At 49.9% G+C, this 25,693-nt stretch overlaps 2 protein-coding genes across 2 annotated transcripts; one reads left to right on the top strand and one right to left on the bottom strand.

Annotated features, from left to right (window-relative positions):
• Nucleotides 550-13,442, bottom strand: LOC100155865 (myeloid-associated differentiation marker-like). The gene is made up of 7 exons (XM_021100046.1): nt 13,355-13,442; nt 11,759-11,819; nt 11,519-11,623; nt 11,247-11,332; nt 5,370-5,532; nt 4,127-4,197; nt 550-1,406 (listed from the first exon to the last, which is right to left on the bottom strand). Exons 1-7 carry the CDS (start codon nt 13,440-13,442, stop codon nt 550-552), a joined length of 1,431 nt encoding a protein of 476 aa, XP_020955705.1.
• Nucleotides 21,544-22,842, top strand: LOC100520032 (myeloid-associated differentiation marker-like). The gene has a single exon (XM_003128471.2). It carries the CDS (start codon nt 21,686-21,688, stop codon nt 22,670-22,672), a length of 987 nt encoding a protein of 328 aa, XP_003128519.1. The 5' UTR covers nt 21,544-21,685; the 3' UTR covers nt 22,673-22,842.

The following is a 25,693-nucleotide window of genomic DNA, read 5'->3' as shown; positions in this document are numbered from 1 at the left end:
AAAAAATTGCAGAGGAAGGGACACTCTCAAATGCATTCTATGAGGCCACCATCACCCTGACACCAAAACCAGGCAAAGATTCCACAAAAAAAGACATTCTTTTTTATTTTCTTTTTCTTTTTACAGCTGCACTGTTGCCTACAGAATTTCCTGGCCTAGGGGTTGAATTGGAACTGCAGCTTTGGTCTACACCACACCACAGCAACTGGATCAGAGACCTCGGGGTCCCTGTTGGCCAAGAGAAGGAAAATGTGAGCGGGCGGTGAGGGGGAGGGTCAGGACACAGGATATGAGAAAACAAAGGATGACCATAAAAAGGCCAAAAGTCAGAGAAAATATGAGGCAGAAAAAGAAAGAGGCAAACAGGATGTGGGCAACCAAAGAGAATAGGAAGGGAGACAGAGCAGAAGGAAGGAACAGAAAAGAGAATGAGATGAGTGGGGAAGGAGGTGAGAAGGGAGAGAGGGAGCCAGGAAGAGGATGTCAGGGCATGTGGGACAGGAGACTTGGTAAGAAGAGGGAAATGGGAGCCCCTGGTCTGATCCTCAATTAACTAACACAAAACAGGTAGATGGAGTACACGAGGTCAACCATGTAAATCAGCAGGTTGATGGCTGTCAGGATGGCCACAGCCAGTCGTTGGTCCCAGACACACATGAAGATCACACTGCTGCAGGTGGCATTGCTGGACCGCTGGGGCTGACCTCCAAACTCCTCGTTGAACTGATAGAGAGGCCAGAGGACCACAGCAGTGAAGTAGAAGAGGGTGGAGGGCAAGGTCTGCCACACAAAACAGGTGAAGAGTGGCCTTATGTCACATTTGCACTTGTGTCCCAGGATGGCCGTGGTCACCAGGATGAAGCAGATGGAGTACACGGCCACATACCACCTCAAGGCAAGATGGTGCCAGTACAGGGAGGTGTTGCTGATGAAGGTGAAGATGACACAAGCCACAAAAATCTCCAGCCTTTTGAGCAGGCCTGGAAAGGAGCAGGAGGTGGCCTCAGTATGGACACAGGTCCAGACCACTTCTATGGCATAAGCCACAGAAGCGATGCAGGAAAATGCAGTGGCGGCAATGGCGTAGTTCCTGGGGGAGCCATCAGGGATGAACTGAAGGTAGATGATGGAATAGGCAATGGAAGTTGAGAGGCAGAAGAGGGTGAAGTAGCTGGCATAGACGATGAGAAAGCTGTCCCAGGAGTAGAAAGCAGAGTCCAACTCCAATAACTCAACTATGAGGATGATGAGGGTCACTGTGAAGCAGAAGCACCAGATGAACACAGATGAGTTATTTAAGTCCTCATTCCAAGCGCCGGCAATGACCACCAGGGAGAAGGCCACACAGGTGGAGAGCAGCTGCAGGAGGTGGAGGAAGTAGCCTATGATGGTCACAGAGCCCAGGCCTGAGGGTGATCACATGTGGTCATGATGCTCAGGTGAGCCATTGTCAGCAGAATGGCTGCAGTCTTCACTGAGGACCCACCAGAGAAAGATCTGCCTCTGGAGGTGGATGAAGTCAGACACCTGTGGCGGCTGAGGCTCAGGATCTGCGGAGTTTGAACCATTGGCCCATATACTTGGCTAATGCACAGATGCTCGGAATGATGCCATCACCCTTGGTCTTGTCGGGGGACTGGTCTATCTCACACCTCACAGCTGGGTGTGGTCTGACCATGAAGATTTTTTTAAATCTCTGAGCTTTTTGCCATTATTGTGGAGACTCGGGGTAGGATGGTCCTTATCCCAAACTGCAGAGTTCTAAACATTGAAGAGGAGTTTTTAAAAGTTTGTCTGGTAAGATCATTTGACCTGGTAGAAAAGAGACATTTTATGGTCTTTGATTATTTCACTTATAGTGAAACTTCAATAGATTGGTTGTGGAAATGCTGCTGTGTCAGATTACAGGGTACTTTCAGACTCCCGTCATGTTACCCATTTGAAGTTAAAAATTCAGTCTGGAACATACCTGGCCCCAACGTTCTCAGAACAGGGAGTGTACATTGTACTGCTAACCCATTTTACAAGAGAAACTCAGGTTCAGGGAATCGAGTGCCTCCCTAAGATCCCATGACTAGGAAGTGGGCACCCACACAACAGTGCCAAAGCTGTGGGTTTAAGCCCTGTGCTCTCCAGCCCAACATTGCAGCAGGGCCCGTGGGTGTGAGCCCACGACCAAAGCTCGGGGCTCTAAGAACCCAGGACCCCCCTCAGGGCCCAGCCTCCTTCACAGCATCCTGAAGGGACAGGGATCTAGCCTGTCCTCCTTGCAGCCACCATTAGAAGGAGCTGCCATCTGAGGGGACACAGCCCCACCCAGAGGAGGGCAGGTTCAGAGGTGAACAGGGAGAGGCCCTGGGGGGAAGAGCAAGGCAGTGGGGACAAGATGACATGGGAAGTGGGAACCGGTTTGCACCCCTCCCCCCAGGTTTGCCTAACGTGTGCTCTCCCCCATTTGGGAAGGAGACCCCAACCCTCATTTCGTTTGTGCACACAGGTGTGTAAGGATGTCTGCCGATGTTTTTCCTGTTTTATCAACATGAGCCCATGTCACGCACACTGCATCCTGCTTTTGTACCCTGCCCCCAGGTGCGGCTGGTCCTCTCCAGTCGCCTGAGTCCTCTCCATCCCCGTTACTTCTTTCCTTCCCTCCTCCATCCTGTGGGCATTTGGACCAAACAGCCTTCTCTAGATCAGTGCTTCCTCCCCTGTGAGTCTCAGACACTGCAGGACACAGGATTATGACCAGGATCCAAGTGACCACCGTGCTCTAGAGCAGGAGGTGTGCAAGCTTTTCTGGAATCTTTTTAAAAATTTCAAGTTATGACAAAGGCTTTATTTTATTTTATTTTATTTTATTTTATTTTATTTTACTTTTTAGGGCCCCACCCAAGGCATACGGAGGTTCCCAGGCTAGGGGTGGAATCATAGCTGTTGCCACCAGCCTACACCACAGCCACAGCAACACAAGATCTGAGCCACATTTGTGACCTACACCACAGCTCACAGCAACGACGGATCCTTAACCACTGAGCACAGCCAGGGATCGAACCTGCAACCTCATGGTTACTACTGGGATTCATTTCTGCGGCACCACAATGAGAATTTCTACTCCAATAAAAATTTTTTAAAAATGGATTTGAGCTGTTAAAAAAAATGGGGGATGGGTGGGAAGAATAAGCTCAACTATAAAATTAACCATATCTGCTCCAGTGTTTCTTCAGAACATTCTCCTCCTCCCTCCCACAGCAGCACTCCCTATGCCTCATAGCACCTGTGGAGCCACCTGCTGCTGATCAAAGAAGTTTGATGATTTCTGGGAATTATGAGTGATCATGAGACGAACCCTCCCTTTTGTGAGAAAAGCAACTTCTACTTGGGGAACTGGCATTTCCTGCTCACCTTCTCCCTTGCATGCAAGCGATATCTTTTAATAAAAAGCTTTGCTAGGAGTTCCCACTGTGGCACAGCAGAAACAAATCCAACTAGTGTCCATGAGCATATGGGTTCGATCCCTGGCCTCACTCAGTGGGTTAAGGATTCAGTGTTGCCTTGAGCTATAGTGTAAGACACAGACACGGCTTGGATCCCACATTGCTGTGGCTGTGGTGTAGGACAGTGGCTATAGCTCTGATTAGACCCCTAGCCTGGGAACCTCCATATGCCGTGGGAGCAGCCCTAGAAAAGGCAAAAAGATTGACCTATATGTCCCAGAGTTCCGTAAACACGCATCACAAGATCCATCTAGAATCTCGTTGCCAGGCCACTGAAGGTGCCATTACTCATCTAGTCCTGAGAACAGGAGCAGAAGCCGCTGGACCACCTGTCCTGACAGTCTGTCAGGCTCGAGGCAAGGGTCTCCGCTTTTTGCCTCTTCCTATTTTCGGTCACATTCTTATAGTCATGGGTCTTACGGAAACACATATCGGGTCAATTGTTTCAAATCACCTAATCGTCATTATATTTATTGGAGGCTCCCACACACATTCGTTAGTGCAAGAAATGATAATCTTGGAAAATAGGAGGAATACAAATAATACAGCTAGTGACATTAATAAAGTCCTAATTAAGTAGTGTCATCTTCTAGGGCCATTCATGACTGAGGCCAAAAGAAGAAAAAACTTACCTTTCTGGGTGAGTAGGTATTTCTGCCCTTGGGGAGGTCTGGTTAAAGATAATGCAGAGACACCATGCACCCTAGAGGGAAGCAAGGAGGCCCAAATGGGCAAAGAACAATTTTCTGTTTAAATTTCCCTTGTCTTGACTTAAAATATGGAAATTATTATATTATTTCTTAAGATTTTCCTGCCAAGGGGACCACCTCCATGAGCCCTCCCCATCCACCCAGCCTGCCCCTGGGTGGGGAACTCCTGTTTCCTCCTGGACAAGAGTGAGAGGCAGCCCTGAGGGTCCTTCCCCTCCTCTCCACCACAGCCTTGCTGCCTGGCCCCTCTGCCCTGCTGACACTGGGATGCTGGGCTCTGGGGCTTTGTGCCAAGAGTGAAATAGGAAGAGGCTTGTGGTGCCTCCACAGCCACCAGTTACTGGAAAGGGCTGCTGGTCTCGATGCGCATATGTCCAAGGCTACATATATACTCTCTCTCACACACACAGGCACATACCTTCAAAGAAAGGCATCCAGGGGCAGGCAGGGCCCCTTTAAGAGCCCAACCTCTTGCTTCCCAAGGCAGGGCCACTCCCCAGGATCAGGCTGAGGTCAGGGTGGAGGGTGGGGGGAGGGTCCAGAAGAGACCTTGGTTTGGGTGAGGAGGGCAACCTGCTGGGCTGCTTCTGCACTCTAGCCAAATGTGGGGCAATTAGGAATGTGGATTAGGGGGTTGTTTTATGTTATCTTTCTTTTGAAGTTAAATAAAGAATATTATGGATGTGGGAGACAAGACTCCTCTCTATTAGTGACAACAGGGACTGATGGGAACCAAAAGCTGCATGGAATTAAAAAATACATCTGTAACCAACTGTAATGGAAAAAATAAAAATCATTTAAGTAAAAATTAAATACATGTGTATGTTTTCATTCACACACATGCACATAGATCACATTACACTTTGGTTCCAGCGAATCAGGAAGCAACAGCAGAAAGCAACTTGCACGCAGAAACAGGTGCACCACACACTCAAGCAATGTGTTTCCCTTGACTATGGCAGCAACAATCGTTACCCAACAACACACTACCCACCCCAACAAAATTGAAAAAAAAGAAACTTCTCCTTTAAGAATTGGGCCACACAGTAATTTTTGCTCTCCAGACAGAAAAAAAGAAACAGAAACTCCAGGCTCGCATCAGCTTTGAGGCTGGCAGTGCCCATTTTCTTCTCCCTGCAAAGGCAGGACAAGCTGTTTTTAATACCAAGTGCCAGTGCCAGTCCCAGTACAGGCCACTTCAGTGGCATAAACCACGGAAGCCGTGAAGGAGAGTACAGTTGTGGAGATGATTTGGGCCTGGCAGGGGCCGTGAGCTGAGAGCTGGATGGTGCTGGGGTAGGTGATGGAGACCGAGAGGCAGGAGACAGCTGCGCAGCAGGAGAAGGTGACGCAAAAGGCTTCCCCAGAGAAAGGTAAGCGATCCTTGAGCTCCCATCACTCAGCTATGAGGATGATGGGGTTCATGATGAAGCAGAGGCACCAGTTGAATATGGACCGATCACCTATGCCCCCCCTCTGAGTATGCACCCTGAGCACCAGCAACAGGCAGTGCAGATAAGGAACAGCTGCAGCAGGCGGTAGACGAAGCCCACAAGGGTTGAGGGCGATCACAGAAAAACCATGACAGGGGTACTGGACCCCGCCACCAACATGGCAGTGGCCTCTGCTGAGGACTCGCCAGAAATAGATCTGGCTCTGAAGATGAATTAAACCAGATGTCTGGAAAAGGCTCAGGATCTGTGGAGTTTGAACCGATGGCCCATATGCTTGGCTAACAGCACGGCTGCTCCAGAATGATGCTTCCCCTGCCATCACCCTTGGCCTTGTCAGGAGACTGGTCTTATCCAAAACCTCACAGCCGGGTTGGGTCTGATCTCCAACCATGAACAGTTTGGATCTCTATGAGCTGTGTGCCTTTATCTACAGAGACATGTGGTAGGATGGTCCCTATCTGTTACCCCAAACTTTCAAGGCAATGAAAATAGAAAAGTAATTTTCTAAAAACGTCTTTGATTCTAAGCTTTGAAATGAAAACCCATGAGACAACTTAATGGTCTTGGTTTCCCTTAGTGTGAACATCCAAAGGGGCAGCTGCAGAAGTACTTCTGTGCTTGATCACAAGGTACATTCAGTGTCCAGGGGGCTGTTATGTCCTCTAGAGTAGATGCACCGTGTCACCTGATTGAAGCTGAATGAGTCTCAATTCTGGAGAACATCTGACTCAAGGACTTGAGGAAAGAGATTGTGGATTATACTGCCAGCCTCGTTTTACAGGCGAGGAAACTTAGGCTCAATGACAAATCATTTAGGTGTATTACATTCGGCTTCTCAGTAATTATGTTGTTTAGGGAAAATGTATAAATTGTGCCAGTCGATACTTGGGCTATATAGAAAAATCGGAGTGAATAGAAGAAATAAATGATTTACTTTAATAGCATAGTTTAATTGAAAACAACATGATGAAATATTTTGCAAAGATACCTGTGATATATGAATGCAGATAAAACACATGAAAAGGTACTCAAAATCATTAGTAATCCAAGAAATGCAGATTATAACCCCAATGAGATAGCACTACAATTGTATGCAATCTTTATTTAATAAAAACCAGTGAGAACCAAGGCAGGAGACATGAGTCAGTGACAGGTTGGAGAGGATCATAACTGTCGTGTGGAAAAGTTGGAATTTTACCTTTAAGAAAATGTTTGAGATTCCCAGGAAGGGTAATGATACAATTTAAAAATAATAAAGGTTCAGGAAAAATAATCTGACATGTGCATAGAAAGGCTAAAACATGATATAAAATTTTAATAAAAAGCATGATGACTTATTCACATGGAAGAATTAAAGTCATTAAAAGTACTGAAGATATAGAATAAACAAAAAAATCTGATTGTCCAGTTGACATGTTTGGACTGAAATGCTGGGACCAAACTTTTCTTGCAGAAGCTCTAAGAGTTTGTTCCGTAATTTTTGTAATTTTACGGGACCGCCACCTCAGTAACATTTTACTTTGTTTGCAATGGGTCATTGATGATTAGCTCCTGTATTGTCACATAAGAAGAGAAGAGTTTTCAATTGATTGTGTCACTCTTTCCCTAATTCACTTTTTTTAAAAAAATTTGACTAACCCCACTGTTTGGTTGTTTGGTTTTGCTTACTATTTGGGGTTTTTTTTTTTTGTTTGTTTTTTTGTTTATTTTGGCAAGACATTCTTGCTGAAGGAAGCCGTGCATTGATGCACTTGCCCAGCCTCCTTCATTCGGATCGTTATTTTTCCTGCCTCTGCAGCTGTGCCATCATACATGTAAGGATAACCTGACCCCCTTGCTGTACAGTGGGAAAATTTAAAAATTATAAAAAAAAAAGGAAAAAAAAAAAAAAGAACGCACTCCTAACACCAAACTTAAACTCTGACTCTCTTCATACTCTTGTATCCTTGGACAAAGTCAAGTTGCTATACACGTTTCTAGCTGCTCCCTCTCTCTCTCTGTACCTGATCTCATGGTGGACCAGGAACAACTTGTGACTGGTACTAACCCACACAGCACAGTGGAGGAGCCCTGTCCATACTGAGCTCTCCCTGGGAGATGATGGGTGGGCCCAGGGTTGGGGTGCAAGGGACAGGGCTGAACAAAATTCTCAAGTCCCTCCACCCAGGGATGCTCTGATTTTGTGGCTTGGGAAGGAGACAGTCTAATGCTCAGAGAGGCTACCCCATCTTTCTGAACATGCTTCTCCTGATGCCAAGGGAAGGAGGGGGTCACTGCTCAGGGGCCAAGCCAGACAGAAGCTCAGATCCATGCTCCCTCATTTACTCTGTGTGGATCAGCAGTATTAGGAAACCCTACTTCTTCAGGAGCTATGACAGAGCCCGTGGAAACGCTTCACATTTTCTGCACAAAAATCCCTTTGAGAAGGTGACTATCCCAGAAACACACATGCACATACACTCAAATATTGCCTTCACTTCCGGGGCTTCCACACACGTCCTGTAATCCACCCACCCCAGGACATTCCATAGGTCCCTGGGTCTCAGGGCAGGAAGCTGGCCTTGAAGGAGGAAGTCAGGTGACTCCTGCACTACCTTTCCCTCAGGTGTGGGGGTGGTCAGAGTCCTGGACCCATACTCAGGGCTCCCCCTTAAGCAACTCAAGTGCCCATCAACAGACAATTGGATTAAGAAGATAACCCAATTGTCAGAGGTCCCCAAATCGGCCAGAGAGCCCTCTGGAGGCATGACAAGGAGTCTGGACCCTAATAATGATGTCCCACACTCATCACCATGGTCCCCTTTTCTTTCTCTGACTCAGGGATTCTGGGAACCCCATCGTATGACCCTAGAGAGAGAGGGTGACTATGAAACCTTTGAAGAAGGTGGATTGCTGTTGTGATCTCCAATATTTGGATTAAAACCCTTTGCTGAGAGTTGATGGTGGTCTGGTGTGTGCACTGAGGAAATGAGGGTTCCTGAACCAGGGCTCTGCTTGCAAGGGGACCGGGGCAGCGGGGGGGCTGTCACTTGCTTCAGCAACAGGAGAAGCCAGGGCAGGAAGGACAGAGGACTGTTTATTTGAGGGAGAGGAGACAGGTGGGTTCAAGATGTGGCTTCTGGCAAGGTCAGGCCATTCACAGCTCTGCTACCACATTAAGCATTTGGGACTCAGCAGGAAGCCACGGTTATGTTGTAATCACGGGGGTGACGTTCACTTATAGAGAAGCCTCTGGGATTCCCCAAGTAGGAAAGTGGCAGATGTCCAATGGGGGTGTTCCAAAAAGTGAGAGAGGAACCCTGAGTTCAAACTGTGTCCACTGTGACAGGTCTTATATGTACAACCTGAGAAGAAGGAGTTCCCCACTTTACTCCACTAAGACTGAGGTAGGGGACCTGGATGTGTGTGTGTGTGTGTGTGTGTGTGTGTGTGTGTTGTGTGTGTGTTCTGTTCTGTTCTAGCAACAGAGGAAATTACCTGGGCTGCCTTGGGAAATCACCTGTGATGCACGTATATGGGGGGGTGAGTAGGGTCCCCTGAAAACAGTTCAGTTACTCAAGGTCAGGACAGGGGCTCAAGAGCCTTACTCCCCAGAAACCCCATGTCTCAAGAGTCAGAAGGGAAAGGTTGCTGAGCCCTGGCATGAGTCCCCAGGGAGGAGAGGATGGAGTGGTTCCAGCACTCAGGGTCAGCACCCAGAGAAGGGCCGCCTGTATCCCCTCTGCCCAAGTGGGTTTCTGAGCACAGAGCACCACCAGGTGGACTCCTATAGCCAGTAGCAGCCCCGCCCCTGCCATCTGTCTTGGCCGCAGGTTCATGCAGAGAGAGGGCACAGCCCTGCAGCCCTAAACAGCACCCAGCATGGATGAGGGACCCCAGGGGAGGGGAAGAACCAAGAGATCAAATCCACCTCCAATTTCCCTGCTTCTCACTCAGATTGTTTTGCAACGGTGGCGCCTCCATTTGCACCACTGATTTCTGGGACCCTGATCTGGGAGGGTGGGGAGCTACCGCCTGACCTCTTTGGGTTCTCTCTGCCCTGTTTTTCCAGTGTAAGTGTCCTGACCTCTGCTGTGATGGGTTTTCTGAACTGTGGAAGCTGCTGGGCGGGGCTGTGGGTCTGGCTGCGACCGGCCACCAGGGGGAGCCCTTGGGCCGTCTCTCCCTAAGGCTGCCTTGCAGGTGGAGCCAGCCTGAGGGACACTTTGGCAAGAAGTGTGAAGGTTGCACCATTGACATGGTTAGGGGGCTGCCCCAGGGACCCTCTAAGCTGCCCTCACTCAGCCACCAAGTTGAGGCTCAGAGGGGGCTGGGCAGTGGTGCAGCCTGGCCTGGAAGGTGAACCCAGGCTCCCCAACTCATGGCCCAATGTTCCTTCCGGAGTTTCAGGCTTCCTGGAAAAGAGAGGAAGCAGGATTCCCAGAGAAATAGCTTTCCCAAAGGATCTCTAACCCCACTTCCCACACCCGCATCGGGAATTGGATGCTCCTGGGGGGAGAAAACCAGGGGAGGGGCCCCCTACCGCCTAGGTGGGCACTGAGGTGAGGGTGAGGACCCAGAGAGCAGCACGTGCTGTGGCCCCAGCCCTTCTCCTGGGATCCCTGCCTCCTGTGCAGCCAGCTTCTCTGTAGACAAAGCACAGTCAGTGGGAAGCCCAGAGGTGGAATGTTCTAGAGACACCACCAGTTTAGGTCAGCTGACCTGGCTTGAGTGTCTCCCCTCTGGGAGCTCAGGGTCCCCACCATCAAAGGGCTGAGAAGGGGAGAGGAGCTCAGAGGCAGGTGTCAAGCTCCGGTCTGGGGGGACCCATGAACAGACCCTTCAGGCCTGAGCCTAATAAAAATGAGCTGGTTCTGCTGCCCCTCTAGAATCCTGACCTACCTGGGTCCTGACATAGCTGGGGTTGATGCTGCAAATGTTGGTTTGTTTTTGTTTTTTGTTTTTTTGGGTTTTTTTTTTTTTGGTCTTTTTAGGGCCACACCTGTGGCATAGGGAGGTTCCCAGCTAGGGTTCACATCAGAGCTATAGCTGATTGATGTGCTTCACCACAGCCACAGCAACATAGGATCGAAGCCACATCTGTGACCTACACCACAGCTTATGGCAACAATGGATCCTTAACCCACTGAGCAAGGCTGGGGATCGAACCTGCATCCTCATGAATACTAGTCAGTTCAATTCCAAGAACCATGATGGGAACTCTGCAAATGCTGGGTTTACTCACCTAGGGTATAAAGAATGAAGGCAGGGAAGGTGATGTTTGTTGAGTGGCTGCTTGTGAGTACCTCTGTGCTCCGTGCCTCACACATGTCCTCTTTCCAGGTCCTACAGTGACCCTGCCTGGGTGGCTTTCTTCCCATCTTACCTTTAGGAAACCAAGCCTGGCTCCTGAGCCCCAGCTCCCTCATCTCCCCTGACCTGTTCCCCGTGGCCTGAGCAGCTCCTCAGCAAGCAGACCAGGGAAACATACAGAGCCCCGCTGGCCCCTCATGGCAAGTCCCCCTCAGCGTCCTCCTCTGTAAAATAGGGATGCTCGTCCCAACTCACAGGGCTGTCATGGAAACAGGCGGGGCCACAGGGAAACCTACCCCATCCTGTTCGGGCATCAGCTGGCATCTCCTTCTCCCTCCTGGCCTCTGCCCTCAGGTCCGAAAACGGCAGGTCAGGGTCCAGCCTGGGCAACAGGAAGAAGGGATTGTGGGCCTCTCAGCACCACCTGGCCTGCTGGTCTCTGCTTCCCAAGCCCTTTAGCCACCCCCCTTTGCCTCCTCAGGTTAGTGCCCAACCCACCCCACCTTCCCTCTGACCCACCACTGCCAGCGTCCTGCCCTGGGCTGTGCTCCTGGACAGCCGTCGTCACCGTCTCCACTCACAGAGCACCTGCCCTGGGTGCCCATCCCAGGTCCTCAACACCCTGGGGCCTGTCTCTGTCGAGGGCAGGGACGCCCAGTGAGTGACCGCTGTCCTGGGACAATGACAGACCCGGCAGGTCAGCCATGTAAGGGGGAGAGGAGGATCGTGCCCTGGGAGAGGGTGTCCAGTAGGGTGGGGTCAACCTAGCATCCCAGCCATGGCAGGACACCATGTCGTGTGCTGTCACCTGGGCCCATGGGAAGCCACTGCCACCTCCTGTCCTGCCCCAGGTGAGCCTGAGGGTGAACCTGGAGAAAGAGAGGCGATGAGCGGGGTCAGGGCCTCTGCTCCCAGGCTCACAACATAAACCCCAAAGGGCCCGTCCAGGAAACACATGAGCCACCCAGCCCCGAGGTTTGTCAGAACTGGGAGTGCGGGCCCGGCTGCCCTGGGAAGGTGCCACTCAGCCCTGCTGGTGGTGGCCAGGCAGAAAGACTGGCCTGTGGGAGCATCTTCAGGGCTGTGTCTGGACCAGTCTGAGGCCTGAGCCCTCGTCCACCTCCCACCTGCCCCTGGGGGCCAAGTGCCCTTGGCCTGGATGTGTCCAAGGACAGAGGACTCCCTGTCTGGAAGGCCCCCCCTCAGAGGGCCGGGAACCCGGGTTTAGGCATCCAGGTCTTCCCCACCGAGGCTTCCTCCCGGGATAAAGGCCACCTCACCGCTACATGGTGACCTGTCCCCATCTTCACACCGCAGTCATGTCCCCATCTCGACCCTGAGTCTTTGACTTTCAGGTTAAAGGTCCCCAGCTTCCTCATTGATGTGAATCCCACCTCCACTCCGCCTCACCATACATCCCAACAACGACCTTCTGGTCCCTTCACTGCCCACTTCCCCCAAACCCCATTCTCAGTGGGTTCTTCTTTTGTTTTTGTTTTTGTTTTTTTTTCCCCTGTCTTTGTCTTTTTAGGGCCACACCTGCGGCATATGGAGGTTCCCAGGCTAGGGGTCTAATCGGAGCTGTAGCTGCCAGCCTATACCACAGCCACAGCAACACGGGATCCAATCCTCATCTGCGACCTACACCACTGCTCCTGGCAACACTGCATCCTTAACCTACTGAGCGAGGCCAGGGATTGAACCCATGTCCTCATGGATACTAGTTGGGTATGTTAACCACTGAGCCACGATGGGAACTGCCCTCAGTGGATTCTTATCAAGTGAAGAAAAGTGGGAAGGGAACCAGGATTCAGCTGAACCCAGGGAAACAGCACAGCCCTCAGGCCAGGGCTGGCTTTGGAAAGACCTGCACTTTCTTGCTACTGTGACAGAATGAACTAAGACACAGGGACAGGATCACCTCCTGCCACCTAACCCTGAAGGCATCAAGGAGAATCTGGAGTGTCTGAAGAGGGACACTCTAAAATGCCCCTGACTGAGTTCCCATTGCAGCTCAGTGAGTTAAGAACCCGACTAGTGTCTGTGAGGATGTGAGTCTGATCCCTGGCCTCACTCAGTGGGTTAAGGATCTGGCATTGCTGTGACTTTGCTGTGGGTCATAGGTGCAGCTCTGATTTGACCCCTATCAGTGAATTTCCATATGCCTCAGGTGTGGCCTTAAAATAAATAAATAATAAAATAAAATAAAATGAATCAAAAATGGCCCCGCTTCGCTGAGCACACCTGAGTCACCTCTAACGCAGACCTGTTTGCTGCTGAGGGGCTTGGAAAGGGTGCCTACCCCGCTCAAACCCCATAGCCCTGCCCCCACCCCTGCCCTCCTCCCAGCCTGGGTGAAGAAACGTGCATCTATTCAGAAAAGGAACCTCTAGGACCTGCTGACTGTCTTCAGGCACACGCCCCGGCCCTCTCCCCAGGGGCCCAGCCCCATCCCAAAGCCTGGTCTGGTTCCAAGAGTGGTAGCCAGCCATGCCTGCTTCCTGCCCAGTGCACTCGCTGCGATCCAGGCCAGGCTCCAGGGCCAAGAAGCTTACTCACTGGTGGAACAATTTCTCCTCTCTATGGAAAGAACATAGGCTTTTCCTGCTGGGGCACCAGTGTCTGAGTAGCTTTGCTGAGACGTGGGGGAAAAGGCACACGTTGGCCTGGCCCCTGCCCCCTGATTTCAAGCCGTGTGCTGTGGTTCCTGGTAGAGCCCACTGGCCTCTGTTCCCGGGTGCTAGGGGAGGCCCAGGGAACGCTGGTCGGGACCTTGATTTCAGGGCGCTGGGCTGGTCCCTTGTTCAAGACGGGATGTCCTTGTGTCTTCATGGTCCTGTTCCATCCCCAGCGTTTAGGGCTCGGACAGAGGGAGAGGCTCTGTCTCTGCCAGCCAGTCCCAGCTCTGCCCCCGGCTGTGTCCTCCTGGCTCTGCTTGATGGACACCCCCACCCACCCACCCACAACCCTCCATCTGGAGGAAGAGCTTGGGCTGAGGGGGAGCTGGTAGGGCCTGTGGGCTCAGATCTAAATGCACCCGGGCCTCACTGTCTACAGAAAGGCAGGGTGGACTTTTAATACAAACTCTCTCTTTGTGAGCTAGCATCTTTCTTCTAGGGGAGGGGAAACGGCTGGAAAACAGCACCCGCAGCTGAAGCCTCTTCTTGCAATTCGGAAGCCCCAGGAGCCTGACCCAAAGGGTAGCTGTAGAAAGGGCAGGACCCTGAAGGCAGGGGGCTGGAGGCCAGCCCTGCTCAGTGGTTTCCAGGCTGGGAGGGCCTGAGCGGTGCCCCTCCGAGGTCCAGCTCATGATCTGTTTATTGAGGATGATAATAACCCTCCCAGGGTTACCGCAGGGGGTCGGAGACAACGAAGCACACACAGAGGGGCGTCCAGGGACAGGTAGTCTTGAATACAGATGCACCACGGCTTTGCTTTGGAGCAGGGAGCAGGAACCAGCTGCCTCAAGAATGGGGGATAGCACCAGGTCTGGAAATAGTAGACCGGCTGTTTCTGGGTCCTCCAGGAAGGTGACACTTTCACCCCAGCTCTGTCATGCCTGCCCCTTAGATGGTGATTGAAAGATTCCAACTACACAACTTGTGTGTGTTGCCAGGACCCCGTGTTTTAGCAGTTTGGGCTGCTAGACAGAATAGCATAGAGTGGGCGGTTTATACAAGAGACATCTGCTTCGCATCGTTCTTTTTTTTTTTTTTTTTTTGTACTTTTATTTTTTAATTTATTTTTATTAGAGTTGATTTACAATGTTCTGCTGTACAGCAAATTGACCTAGTCATACATCTATATTGCATCCTTTTGCTCACATTATCCTCCATCATGTTCCATCACAAGTGACTGGATATAGCTCCCTGTGCTATGCAGCAGGATCTCATTGCTTATCCACTCCAAATGCAATAGTTTGCATCCACTAACCACAAACTCCCAGTCCATCCCACTCCCTCCCCCTCCCCCTAGCAAACAGAATTCTGTCCTACATGTCCGTGATCTTTTCTGTTTTGTAGATAGATCATTTGTGCCATATTTTAGACTCCACATACAAGTGCTATCATATGGTGTCTGTCTTTCTCTAACTTACTTCACTCAGTATGAGAGTCTCTAATTCCATCCATGTTGCTGAAAATGGCATTTTTTTTGTCCTCTTTATGGCTGAGTAATATTCCATTGTGTATATATACCACATCTTCTTAATCCATTCATTTGATGATGGGCATCTAGGTTGTTTCCACGTCTTGGCTATTGTGAATAGTGCTGCGATGAACATATGGGTGCATGTATCTTTTTCAATTAAAGTTTTGTACAGGAGTTCCCTTTGTGGCTCAGTGGGTAACGAATCCGACTAGGAACCATGAGGTTGCGAGTTTGATCCCTGGCCTCACTCAGTGGGTTTAGGATCCGGCGTTGCCGTGAGCTGTGTGGTGTAGGCAGCAGATGTGGCTCGGATCCTGCGTGGCTGTGGCTGTTGTGTAGGCCGGCGGTTATAGCTCCGATTAGACCCCTAGCCTGGGAACATCCATATGCCGCAGGAAGCAGCCCTAAAAGGCAAAAAAAGGGGGGGGTGCGTTCTATTTTACTGTAGACTGTAAAATAGTCTACTGTAAGGTAGAACTTGTTAGGCTTATTTAAATATAAAAGTAATGGCTTCCTACTAATGGGCTGGTGGCTCAGCTGCCCTGCCCTGTTTGCTTGAAGATACAGAAAACTGTGACTTTATATGCCTATACTTGAGCAAGTTCTGATTGGCATCAGGAATAAATTTGTGGGAGTTGAATAGAGAAGCGGGGGTGCCAAGGCCCTGTGGGAGGGGACAGAGGGTGAGAGAGATGATGACAGGATCTGGGGCCCTGCCAGCCTCTGCAAGGTCCAGGAACAGAATATTCTGGAAATCTCTCCTCCTCCTCTATGGAAGCACCATAAAGAACCATATACTTTAAAAAAAAAAAAAAAAAGGATTTGCAGAAAGTGTGGTGCTAGACCAGCAACAAGAGTGTTACTGGGGGGCAGTGGTCTGGGCTGGTGGGCAGCTGGCTGGTTCAGCATGGACTTGGACCACTGAGAGGATCAGGTGGCCTGAGGGATGGTGCTGATGGCAACAGTGGGCAGCTGAGAGCCCAAGGGGCAGGCGGCCTGCAGCCAGGAGAAGGGGAGTGACTTCCCTCGGCAGTAGTGTTAAGAGCTGGTCAGGGTCAAGGCAGGGAGGGAAGGAGGCCACAGGGACCCATCCACCCACGAGCAGCCTGGTTGACCAGATTTAGGAGAACTTTGTTCCCTGAGGAAGCTCACTCCCCTTCCAGGCAAAGCACTGGACAGATCTGTGGAAACAGATGCTGGTTGGATTGGGGGTGGGGGATGGGCTTGAACTGAGCTTCCCCTACCTCCCACCTCTACTCAGGAGCAGACCCAGAAAAGACCAACTGGGATCAACCCTCCTCAGCCCAGCCTGGCTCTGGAAGAGGCCTCAGATTTCAGCTCACACGTTCTGTCAGCTCAGAAAGGGTCCCTGAGCCCTGGGGCTGCAGTGGGGTGGTATTGACACGACAGCTGTGAGAGGTGACACACACAGTGCTCACTGCAGGGCAGGTCTGCTCCAGATGCCCTGGTTCCTCCCAGCAGCAGCCCTGTGAGCCATGTCCTCACTGTCCCCGTGTTCCCAGGCACAGGGAGCATCACTGGCCCAAGATCACACAGCCTGTAAGTGGCAGAGCAGAGATCTGAACCTAATACTGGGGTTTAGGATCTTAAAGTCTTCCAGGCATAAGGACTTTGTGTCTTATACTCAAGAAAGAGTAGCCAGTAAATTTTCAAGGCCAGCTCTCTGACTAGTGATTAATTACCTCTATCTCATTTCCTCTTCAGGGATATTATCACTGTCATCCCCATTTAATAGGCAAAGAAACTGAGGCTCAGAGAGGACATTCTGTCCTTTGCTCAAGGTCACACAGTTCCTCCTGCCAGAGCCTGGATTTGAATACAAGTCTGTCTCCTACAAAGCTCAGCACAGGATAGACCCTCAGCGAATGCTGAGCCCCTGCCCCTTCCCTGGGGGAGGAGTCGATCCCTGGACTCCTGTGTGTCCTGGTCGGACAGCAAGGCCCCACCCAGCGGGCCTGCAGCAGCGCTTCCATCTCAGCCAGACCACTTCCTGCGGGCAAGGCAGCCAGAAAATGCCAGAAGGAGTGTGGGGAGCTCAGGCAGGGGCTGACTGGAGCCTTGCCACCTTCTTTCCACACACTCACCTCTGTAACTTTGGACAGGAGCCAGACAAAGACAAGGGCTGTATGGATGGGCAGCCAGTGCTGCCACCCCCAAGCAGGGCAGACAGCCAGGTGCCCAAGACCACAGCAGAGAAGAGCGCCTCTTCTCTCCACTCAAAGGTGGATTCAGGAAGACCGGCTCAATGATTTTTTTCCAAGACACTAGTCCAGAGCCAGAGAATAAGAACATCTGTGCCCTGGGCTCTGTCCTGGACATGGCTCAGGCCACAGTCTGGGGCTGGCGGCAGCTGGAGTCACTGCTGCCTGGAGGAGGCTCTGACCTGCTGGACTGTGGGTGGGGCAGCTCTGGCTGCCTGCTGATGAGGGAGCCTCTGGCCATTGCCCTGGGAGACAGGGAGCCCAGGCCAGGCAGGAGCAAGGGAAGGGCCTGAGGCCTGGACTCAGGGCTTCTCCATCAACTGTGGTGCCAAAGGGCTGGGGGAGGGCCTGGCCACCCAGCAGGTGGGCTTGGGGGCCACAGCTCCCCCTCCCCAGGGCCCTGGACCCCAGGCCCCTCCCTTCCCCTGCCTTTGGAGACAGGCCTATGTGGGCATCTCTTATCCCCTCTCCCAGCCTGCCCATCACGGATGCAGGGACTATGGAGACCGTCTGGCCAACTAGCCTCCCCCTGACCTGCTTCTCCACTGGGTGTATTTTTCACACTGAAATTTTGTTTTCTTAAAAAGGTAATTTATTTCTGTGATTCAAAATAAAAATGCTCTAAAGAGCTGCACATTGAGAAATCTCTCTTCTACCTGTGGTTCCATCCACTCTGCCCTCAGCTCCCATTCTCCACCAGCACCAGGGAACTGCTCCACTGGACTCACAGGAGAACTGCCAGTGTTTCTTGATGCAACTCAAGTATATACAGATGAATTTATGCACCATACATGGTTCAATATTTTATTTGATATAACCTGAGATATATCTTTATCATTATTTGGAGAGCATCTCTTTTTTCCCAGTTATATAGTATTCCCTCTTGTGACTATACCAACATCCTAAAGATGAGCACGTGGATTTTTTCCAGTCTTATTTTCAAATGAGAGCTTGAGTGGGAGCTTGATTCCTGCCAGGCTGCTCTGGTTCAAGAAAGTGGTGAGTGAGGCCCACACCCTACTTGCATCCCCACTGTCTCACCAGAAAGCCAGGGATCCAGCATCTCAAAAACCATAATTTTAGCTGAAACAGCCTATTTTAAAAAGTTTTTTCTTTGGCTGTTCCTGCAGCATGTGGAAGTTCCTATTTCATGGATCAAACTCATGCCATAGCAGCGACCCAAAGCACTTCAGTGACAATGCCCAATACCTAACTTGCTGCATCACAAGGAAATTGCAAGCTGCTTATTTTATAAATGGGAAACTGAGGCTCAGAACAGGGACAAGACTCATCTGTAGTCACAAGTTGTCTCATGGCAGAATTGGATCTAGAAACCTGATCTCTTAGGCTCTGCTCTCCATACCGGTCACGTTTGTACCTCAGGGGGACCAGACAGGGCTGTGAGGACACTTGCCTGGAGGCAGGAGCAGATGTAACGGTGAACCCAGCCTTGAACCTGCATCTTTCTCACTCTGGGCTTCCAAGTCCTCTTCCCCCTGCTTGGGATCAGATCCTCTGTCCTCCTAGCAGAAAGGACTTGCTTTCCTGTCCCCTCTCCCATATCATCGGCTTTAGCTCACCTCTAATGCCTAGATAACAGTTTCCGATTCACATTTCCTCTGTTGTTTTACCGATGCTAAAACCATCACCAAATGGAAGAAATTCACTATCTGACAATCATGGGCACATAGCCCCTGGGACTACTGGAGCCTAAGAATTGATGACGCTAACCCTTATGCCACCGCCCCTTTACCTCACCAGCAACCAATCAGAGAATTGTGCACCCCCTGATCACATACCCTGCAACTGCCCTCCCTTGCTTGTCTTTAAAAATGCTTCGCTGAGGAGTTCCTGTCGTGGCTCAGTGGTTAACGAGTCCGACTAGGAACCATGAGGTTTTGGGTTCAATCCCTAGCCTTGCTCAGTGGGTTAAGGATCCCGTGTTGCTGAGAGCTGTGGTGTAGGTCACAGATGTGGCTCAGATCCCACATTGCTGTGGCTGTGGTGTAGGCCGGCGGCTACAGCTCCAATTAGACCCCTAGCCTGGGAACCTCCATATGCCACGGGAAGCGGCCTGAGAAAAGGCGGAGACAAAAAAAAAAAAATGCTTTGCTGAAACATATCAGGCTTTTTGAGCACTACCTCTCCTGAACTCCTTACTTGGTGCCCTGCAATAAGTGCTGCCCTGTACTTCACTATACCTGCTGTTCAAGAGATGAATTTTATTGCACCAGAGCAAGTAGACCCATGTTTTGTTGAGACATATGCCTCTTCAGGTTTCTGTGAAGGAGGCTGTGGCCCTGAAGGCATGTCCTGGATTCCCAGAGCTCAGAGCTTTGGTCCTGGGCTCCCACCCATGAACCCTACTGAAATGCTGGAGTGTAGAGCAAGGGGCTCAAACCGACAGACTTGGCATTGTTGTCTGGGGTTTCTACTCCCTAGCCATGTGACCTTAAGGAAAGCATTTAATTCTCTGAGACTAGTATTCTCACCTGTAAATTGGGGTTAGCAATACAATCCACAATCCCATTTCTAAACCCCTCGAGTTCACATATGCTCCAGAATGCAGAATTCCTCATCTTCAGACAGGTCACACTGTGCATCTACTCCATATGACCTAACACACCCTACTGGAGTCCGAAAGCACCTTGTAATCAGGCATATTAGCATTTCTGTAGCTGTACTTTTGAATATTCATAGTAAGTGAAACTGATAAAAACCATAAATTTTCTCATGTTTGTTCAGGCCAAATTTGTTACCAAATGATTTTTTTTTTAATTTAAAAAAAAAATTTTTAAACCACATCCACCAACACTTTATTTATTTATTTATTTATTCATTGTCTTTTTGCCATTTCTTGGGCCGCTCCCATGGCAGATGGAGGTTCCCAGGCTAGGGGTCGAATCTGAGCTGTAGCTGCCGGCCTACGCCAGAGCCACAGCAACGCGGGATCTGAGCTGCGTCTGCAACCTACACCACAGCTCCCGGCAATGCTGGATCCTGAACCCACTGAGCAAGGCCAGGGATAGAACCCAAAACCTCATGGTTCCTAGTCGAATTTGTTAACCACTGAGCCACGACAGGAACTTCTTAAAAAAATTTTAAAAAGAATCTGTATAGCTTCCATGAAAAAAAAATTCATCAAAAAAGCCATGAAAAAATGCTCAACATCACTAATTATTAGAGAAATGCAAATCAAAACTACAAATAGGTACCTCCTCACACTGGTCAGAGTGGCCGTCATTAACAGATCTACAAACAACAAATACCCAGGAATGTGGAGAAAAGAGAACTTCACTGTTGGTGAGAATGTAAATTGGTACAACCACAATGGAAAAGAGTATGGAGGTTCCTCAGAAAACTAAATATAGAACCACCATATGACCCAGCAATCCCACTCCTGGGCATCTATCCAGACAATCTTTCATTGAAAAAGATACACGCACCCCTGTGTTCACTGCAGCACTATTCACAATGGCCAAGACATGGAAACAACCTCCACAGATGAATGGATTAAGAAGATATGGTATGTATACACAATGGAATACTACTCAGTCATAAAAAAACAAAGCAAAACAAAATAATGCCATTTGCAGCACCATGGATGGAACGAGAGACTCTCATACTGAGAGAAGTCAGAAAGAGAAAGATAAATACCATATGATGTCACTTATATCTGGAATCTAATATATGGCACAAATGAATCTTTCCACAGAAAAGAAACTCATGGACTTGGAGAACAGACTTGTGGTTGCCATGGGAGAGGGGGAGGGGAAGGGAGTGGGACGGACTAGGAATTTGGGGTTAAAAATAGATGCAAACTATTGCCTTGGGAATGGCTAAGCAATGATATCCTGCTGTACAGCGCAGGGAACTATATCCAATCACTTGTACTGGAACATGTTGGAGGATAATGTGAGCAAAAGAACGTAAGTATACGTGTAACTGGGTCACTTTGCTCTACAGCAGAAATTGATAGAACAACTACAATAAATTAAAAAAAAATTTTAAATGAAAAAAAATTTCACAGCCTTAAACGTTTGGGATTGTCGTTAAGGACCATTCTATCTCTGTTACGAATGGCACACATCACAAAGAAATAAAAAATGTGCACGTTTTGAGGCCAGACCCAACCCAGCTGTGACGTGTGAGATAAGACCAGTCTCCTGACAAGGCCAAGAATGACGGGCGGGAGCATCATTCTAGAGCGGCTGTGCCCTTACCCAAGTGTCTGTACCATCGGTTCAAATACCACCGAACCTGAGCCTCAGCCACCACAGGGCCCTGAGCGTTTTCCAGGCATCTGATGAATCGACCTCCAGAGCTGGATATTCTCTGATGGGTCCTCAGTGAAGACCACTGCCATGCAAGAGACAGAGACCCAAACGACATTCTGGACGACCTCACCCACCACATCCCTGTCCTCAGGCCTGGACTCCCCAAACATCCTGGTTCTGATCCAAATCCTGAGACTCTTCCGCGTGCTGCAGCTGCTCTCCACCTGTGTGGCCTTCTCCATGGAGGCCAGCACAGGCACTTGGATAGGTGGCATAGGTAGCTGGTCCCTGTTCATCTGGTGCTTCTGCTTTGTCGTGACCCTCATCATCCTCATAGTCGAGTTCTGCGAGCTCCAGTCCCGCATCCCCTTCTACTGGTACAATTTTCCCATCAATTACGCCTGCCATGCGGCCCTCTTCTGTCTCTTGGCCTCCATCATCTACTCCACCACCTACGTCCACCTCTTGCCTCCTGGCCCCACCCGGGACCAAGCCATCACTGCCAGTGCGTTCTCCTGCATCGCTGCCGTGGCTTATGTCACCGAAGTGGTCTGGATCTGGGCTTGTTACCTGCCTGGTGAGTTCACTGGCTTTACGACTGTGCCAATGCTGTTGAAGGGGCTGGAGAACTTAGTGGCCTGTGTCATCTTCGCCTTCATCAGCAGTCCCTACCTGTACCAGCACCAGCCGGCCCTGGTGTGGTGTGTGGCCGTGTATGCCATCTGCTTCCTTCTGGATATTGTGGCCCTCCTTCAGGGCCTGGTGGACTGTGACAATAGACTGCCCTTCTTCTCCATTTTGCTGTTGGTAATGAATCTGCTCTCCGTCCTCCTCTACGCCAGCGCTCTAGTCCTCTGGCCTCTCTACCAGTTCGAAGAGAAGTTGGGAGGCCAACCCCAGCGGTCCAGTGATGCCGGCTGCAGAGATGAGGTCACCTACCTTATGTGCACTTGGGACCAGCGACTGGCTGTGGCCGTCCTGACAGCCATCAACCTGCTGATTTATGTGGCTGACCTGGTGTACTGGTCCCGCATGGTTTTTGTCATCATTAAGGATCTGCCCCAGGGCTCCTGATTCCCTCTTCTCACTAGAGACTTCTTTACCAAGTCTGATGTCCCCTGATGTCCTCCTCCTGGACCCCCTCTCTGCCCTCTCACATCCTTCCTCATTCATCTTACTCTCTTGTCTGTTTCCTTCCTTCTTCTCTGTCTTCCTTCCTTTTTTCTCTGGTTTCCCACATTCTGTTTGCCTCTTTCTCTTTCCATGCTCAACTTTTCTGCATTTTCTCCTTTTTGCCTCTTCCTGGTCCTCCTTTGCTTTCTCATCTTCTGTGTTCTGACCCCCTCTTCCCATTTTCCTTCTCCTTATCAAGGGGGACCCTGAGACTTCTTCCTTCTCTGCCCCACACCCAGTGCTGAATGCTCATCACACAGCCCTCTGTGCAGCTCTTCATACCCTGGGCCTCCAGAGGGGCCTTGTCGCCAAAGCTGCCTGTCCCCCGGCTGTGACTTACTTGAGTGTGTACATGGGTTTCGGGGGTGGGGATTGTCAACGAGGGTTTGGGCCCCGTTTCCCCAATGGAGCAGAATATAGAGTGTTCCTCCCCTTTAAGTTAAAAAAAAAAATCTCTGGAGGTCAATAATTTCCAGCAGCAGGAATCTTAAAGCAGAGACCCTTGATCCCCAGGTGCCCAGTGCTCAGGTGCTCAGCCCCACCTGAGATGGACTCTAGAGTTTGTGCAGGCTTACTGAGCAGTCACTGCCTAGAGGCCTCTTAGAGGAAGCTACTACTCGCTGGAAAAGCAAAAAAGGAGCTGGTGAAAAACTGCAGGGTCTTGAAGACAACTGTCTGAAGGATTTGTCAGGGGCAGCGACGTGGCCCTCCTGCCTTTGTGTTCAAAACCACGCGTCCTATCTTTGCAGGGAGAAGAAAATAGCCACTGCCAGCCTTAAAGCCTGTGTGAGGCTGTGTTGTTTTTTCTTTTCTTTTATCTGACTACAAAAGCAAAAATTAATAGGTGGATAGGTGGCCCTGTTCTTAAAGGATAAGTTTCTTTCATTTTGTTTTGGTTTTGGTTTGGTTTGGTTTTTGAGGAGTAGGTTGAATGGTGGTTATTTCTGCTGCCATATTCAAAGGAATGACACTGCTGAGTGTGTTATGCACACATATTTGTTTCTGCGTGTCCGTTGCTTTCTGCTGCTACTTCCTGCTCCTCTAGGACCCACATATAAAATTCTCTGGAGCTTCTTGTTCCATGAGCCCCTGCTGTCTCTCAGAGAGAAAAGCCTTGTCCCTTCTGACACATCCATAATGTTCTTTTAAAAAACTTTAATATAGAAAGGTAAGAGGGAGTTCCTGTTGTGGCGCAGTGGAAATGAATCCAACTAGTAATCATGAGGACTCAGGTTCAATCCCTGGCCTTGCTCAGTGGGTTAAGGATCTGGCATTGCCGTGAGCTGTGGTGTAGGTCACAGATGCAGTTTGGATCCCGTGTTGCAGTGGCTGTGGTGTAGGCTGGCAACTACAGGTCCAATTTGACCCCTGGCCTGGGAACTTTCATAGGCCATGAGGGTGGCCCTAAAAAGCGCAAAAAAAAAAAAAAAAGTCTGCCTGTGAACATGCTCACTGTGTATGTGTGTGGGTGTGTGTCCATGAGCAAGCATGCAATGAAAGCAGGAAGCCTTTATAGTAACTGGTGGCTTTAAAGGCATTGCAAGTCTTTTTCCTCAACTACCCTCTTCCACAAAGGCTCAGAGCACAGCATCCTAGTATCATGGGGGCAGAGGGGCGGCCAGGCCAGCAGAGCCATCGGGGAGGAGAGGGGAGGGACTCTCAGGGCTGCCTCTCACTCCTTGTCCTGGGAGGAAGCAGGGATTCCTCACCCAGGGGCAGGCTGGATGGATGGGGAGGGCTCACAGAGGTGGTCCCCATGGGAGGTAAACCTTAAGAAGTAATGAAATAAAATTCATATTTTAAGGCAAGATAAGAAAAATTTAAACCTAAAAATTTTCTCCACCCATTTGGGGCTCCTCCCTCCCCTCTAGGGTGCATGGTGCCTCTGCATTATCTTTAACCAGACCTTCCCAAGGGCAGAAACACCTACTCCACCAATAAAGACCTTCTGGCTCCAGCCACGTAACTCTTTATAGCCCTGCTTACTTCCGACCTTATTCATGTCACTAGCTATACTACTTTATTCTGCCTATTTTATAAGATTATTCTTTCATGCATTGACATATGTGTCATTGGGCCTCTGATAAAAATAATGATGATGAGGCTACTTGAAACAATTGACCTGATGAATAATTCTATAAGATGCATCATCGTAACAGTGTAACTCTAGATGTGGGAAGAAATAACCAAAGGGAACCATCTCCTAGAGCCTGAGGGACCAGTGAGACAGGTGGTGATAGGTCCCCAGGAGAATGGAAGAAGCCCCCCCCCCCTGGGAATGTGGCCATTCGAAGCTGGACAGCAAGAGACAATGGTCCACAGGAAACAACTGCCTGCAAAGATAACCACCTGTAAAGATGAACTGTCCCTGTACATCAATTCCTGTGGCTGCACCTATCTGGTTGTGAGACTCAGACCCCAACCATCATCTCTCATTGTGCTAATTTTTCCCTTCCCCTATAATTTTCCCTGCCATGATCAGTTGGTCATGGGACTCAACCCCTGACCTCTTCCCCAAATTGTGGAACTTCATTGTCCTTGCCACAGATTCCCATCATGACTCTTTATAAGACTAAATTCTCCTCACAGTCAGTGCTAATGCTGTCTTGAGCTCAGCCCATCCTGCATTTACAGATGCCTTAATAAATCTCTCTTGCTTTACTGACTTGGCCTCGTGCAATCCTCCTTTGGTGGATCCAACAGGTGGTCCAGAGGCTTTTGGCAGTTACCAAGACTAAGTGAGTAGCACCTTGAGAGCCTATCTTTGTCTGAGCTGGAATGATTTATTCCTAGTGCCTCGGGACAAGTTGGTCAAAATGCCTCCCCAAACTTGGTTGAAATTACTACTGAAACTGAGGGAATTGTGTAATAAAAGTGTTGCCCACCACCTAGATCTATAAAAATCAAGCCACTAGGCACTGC

This window comes from Sus scrofa, chromosome 7, assembly GCF_000003025.6.
Source record: "Sus scrofa isolate TJ Tabasco breed Duroc chromosome 7, Sscrofa11.1, whole genome shotgun sequence".
NCBI lineage: Eukaryota > Metazoa > Chordata > Mammalia > Artiodactyla > Suidae > Sus > Sus scrofa.
Note: the sequence above shows the minus strand (reverse complement) of the source record. Positions and strands in the feature narration are given on the sequence as shown.

Bases quoted from the DNA above. Each gene is read 5' to 3' on its own strand.
- LOC100155865 (XM_021100046.1), bottom strand. From the start codon at position 13,442: ATGGCTGGCTACCACTCTTGGAACCAGACCAGGCTTTGGGATGGGGCT. The intron at 11,333-11,518 runs GTGACGACGGCT...CCTGTTGCCCAG, and splicing joins GTGCTCTGTGAGTGGAGACG to GCTGGACCCTGACCTGCCGT. The intron at 5,533-11,246 runs GTAGGTTTCCCT...CCTGCTGCGCAG, and splicing joins TGATGCCCGAACAGGATGGG to CTGTCTCCTGCCTCTCGGTC.
- LOC100520032 (XM_003128471.2), top strand. From the start codon at position 21,686: ATGCAAGAGACAGAGACCCAAACGACATTCTGGACGACCTCACCCACC.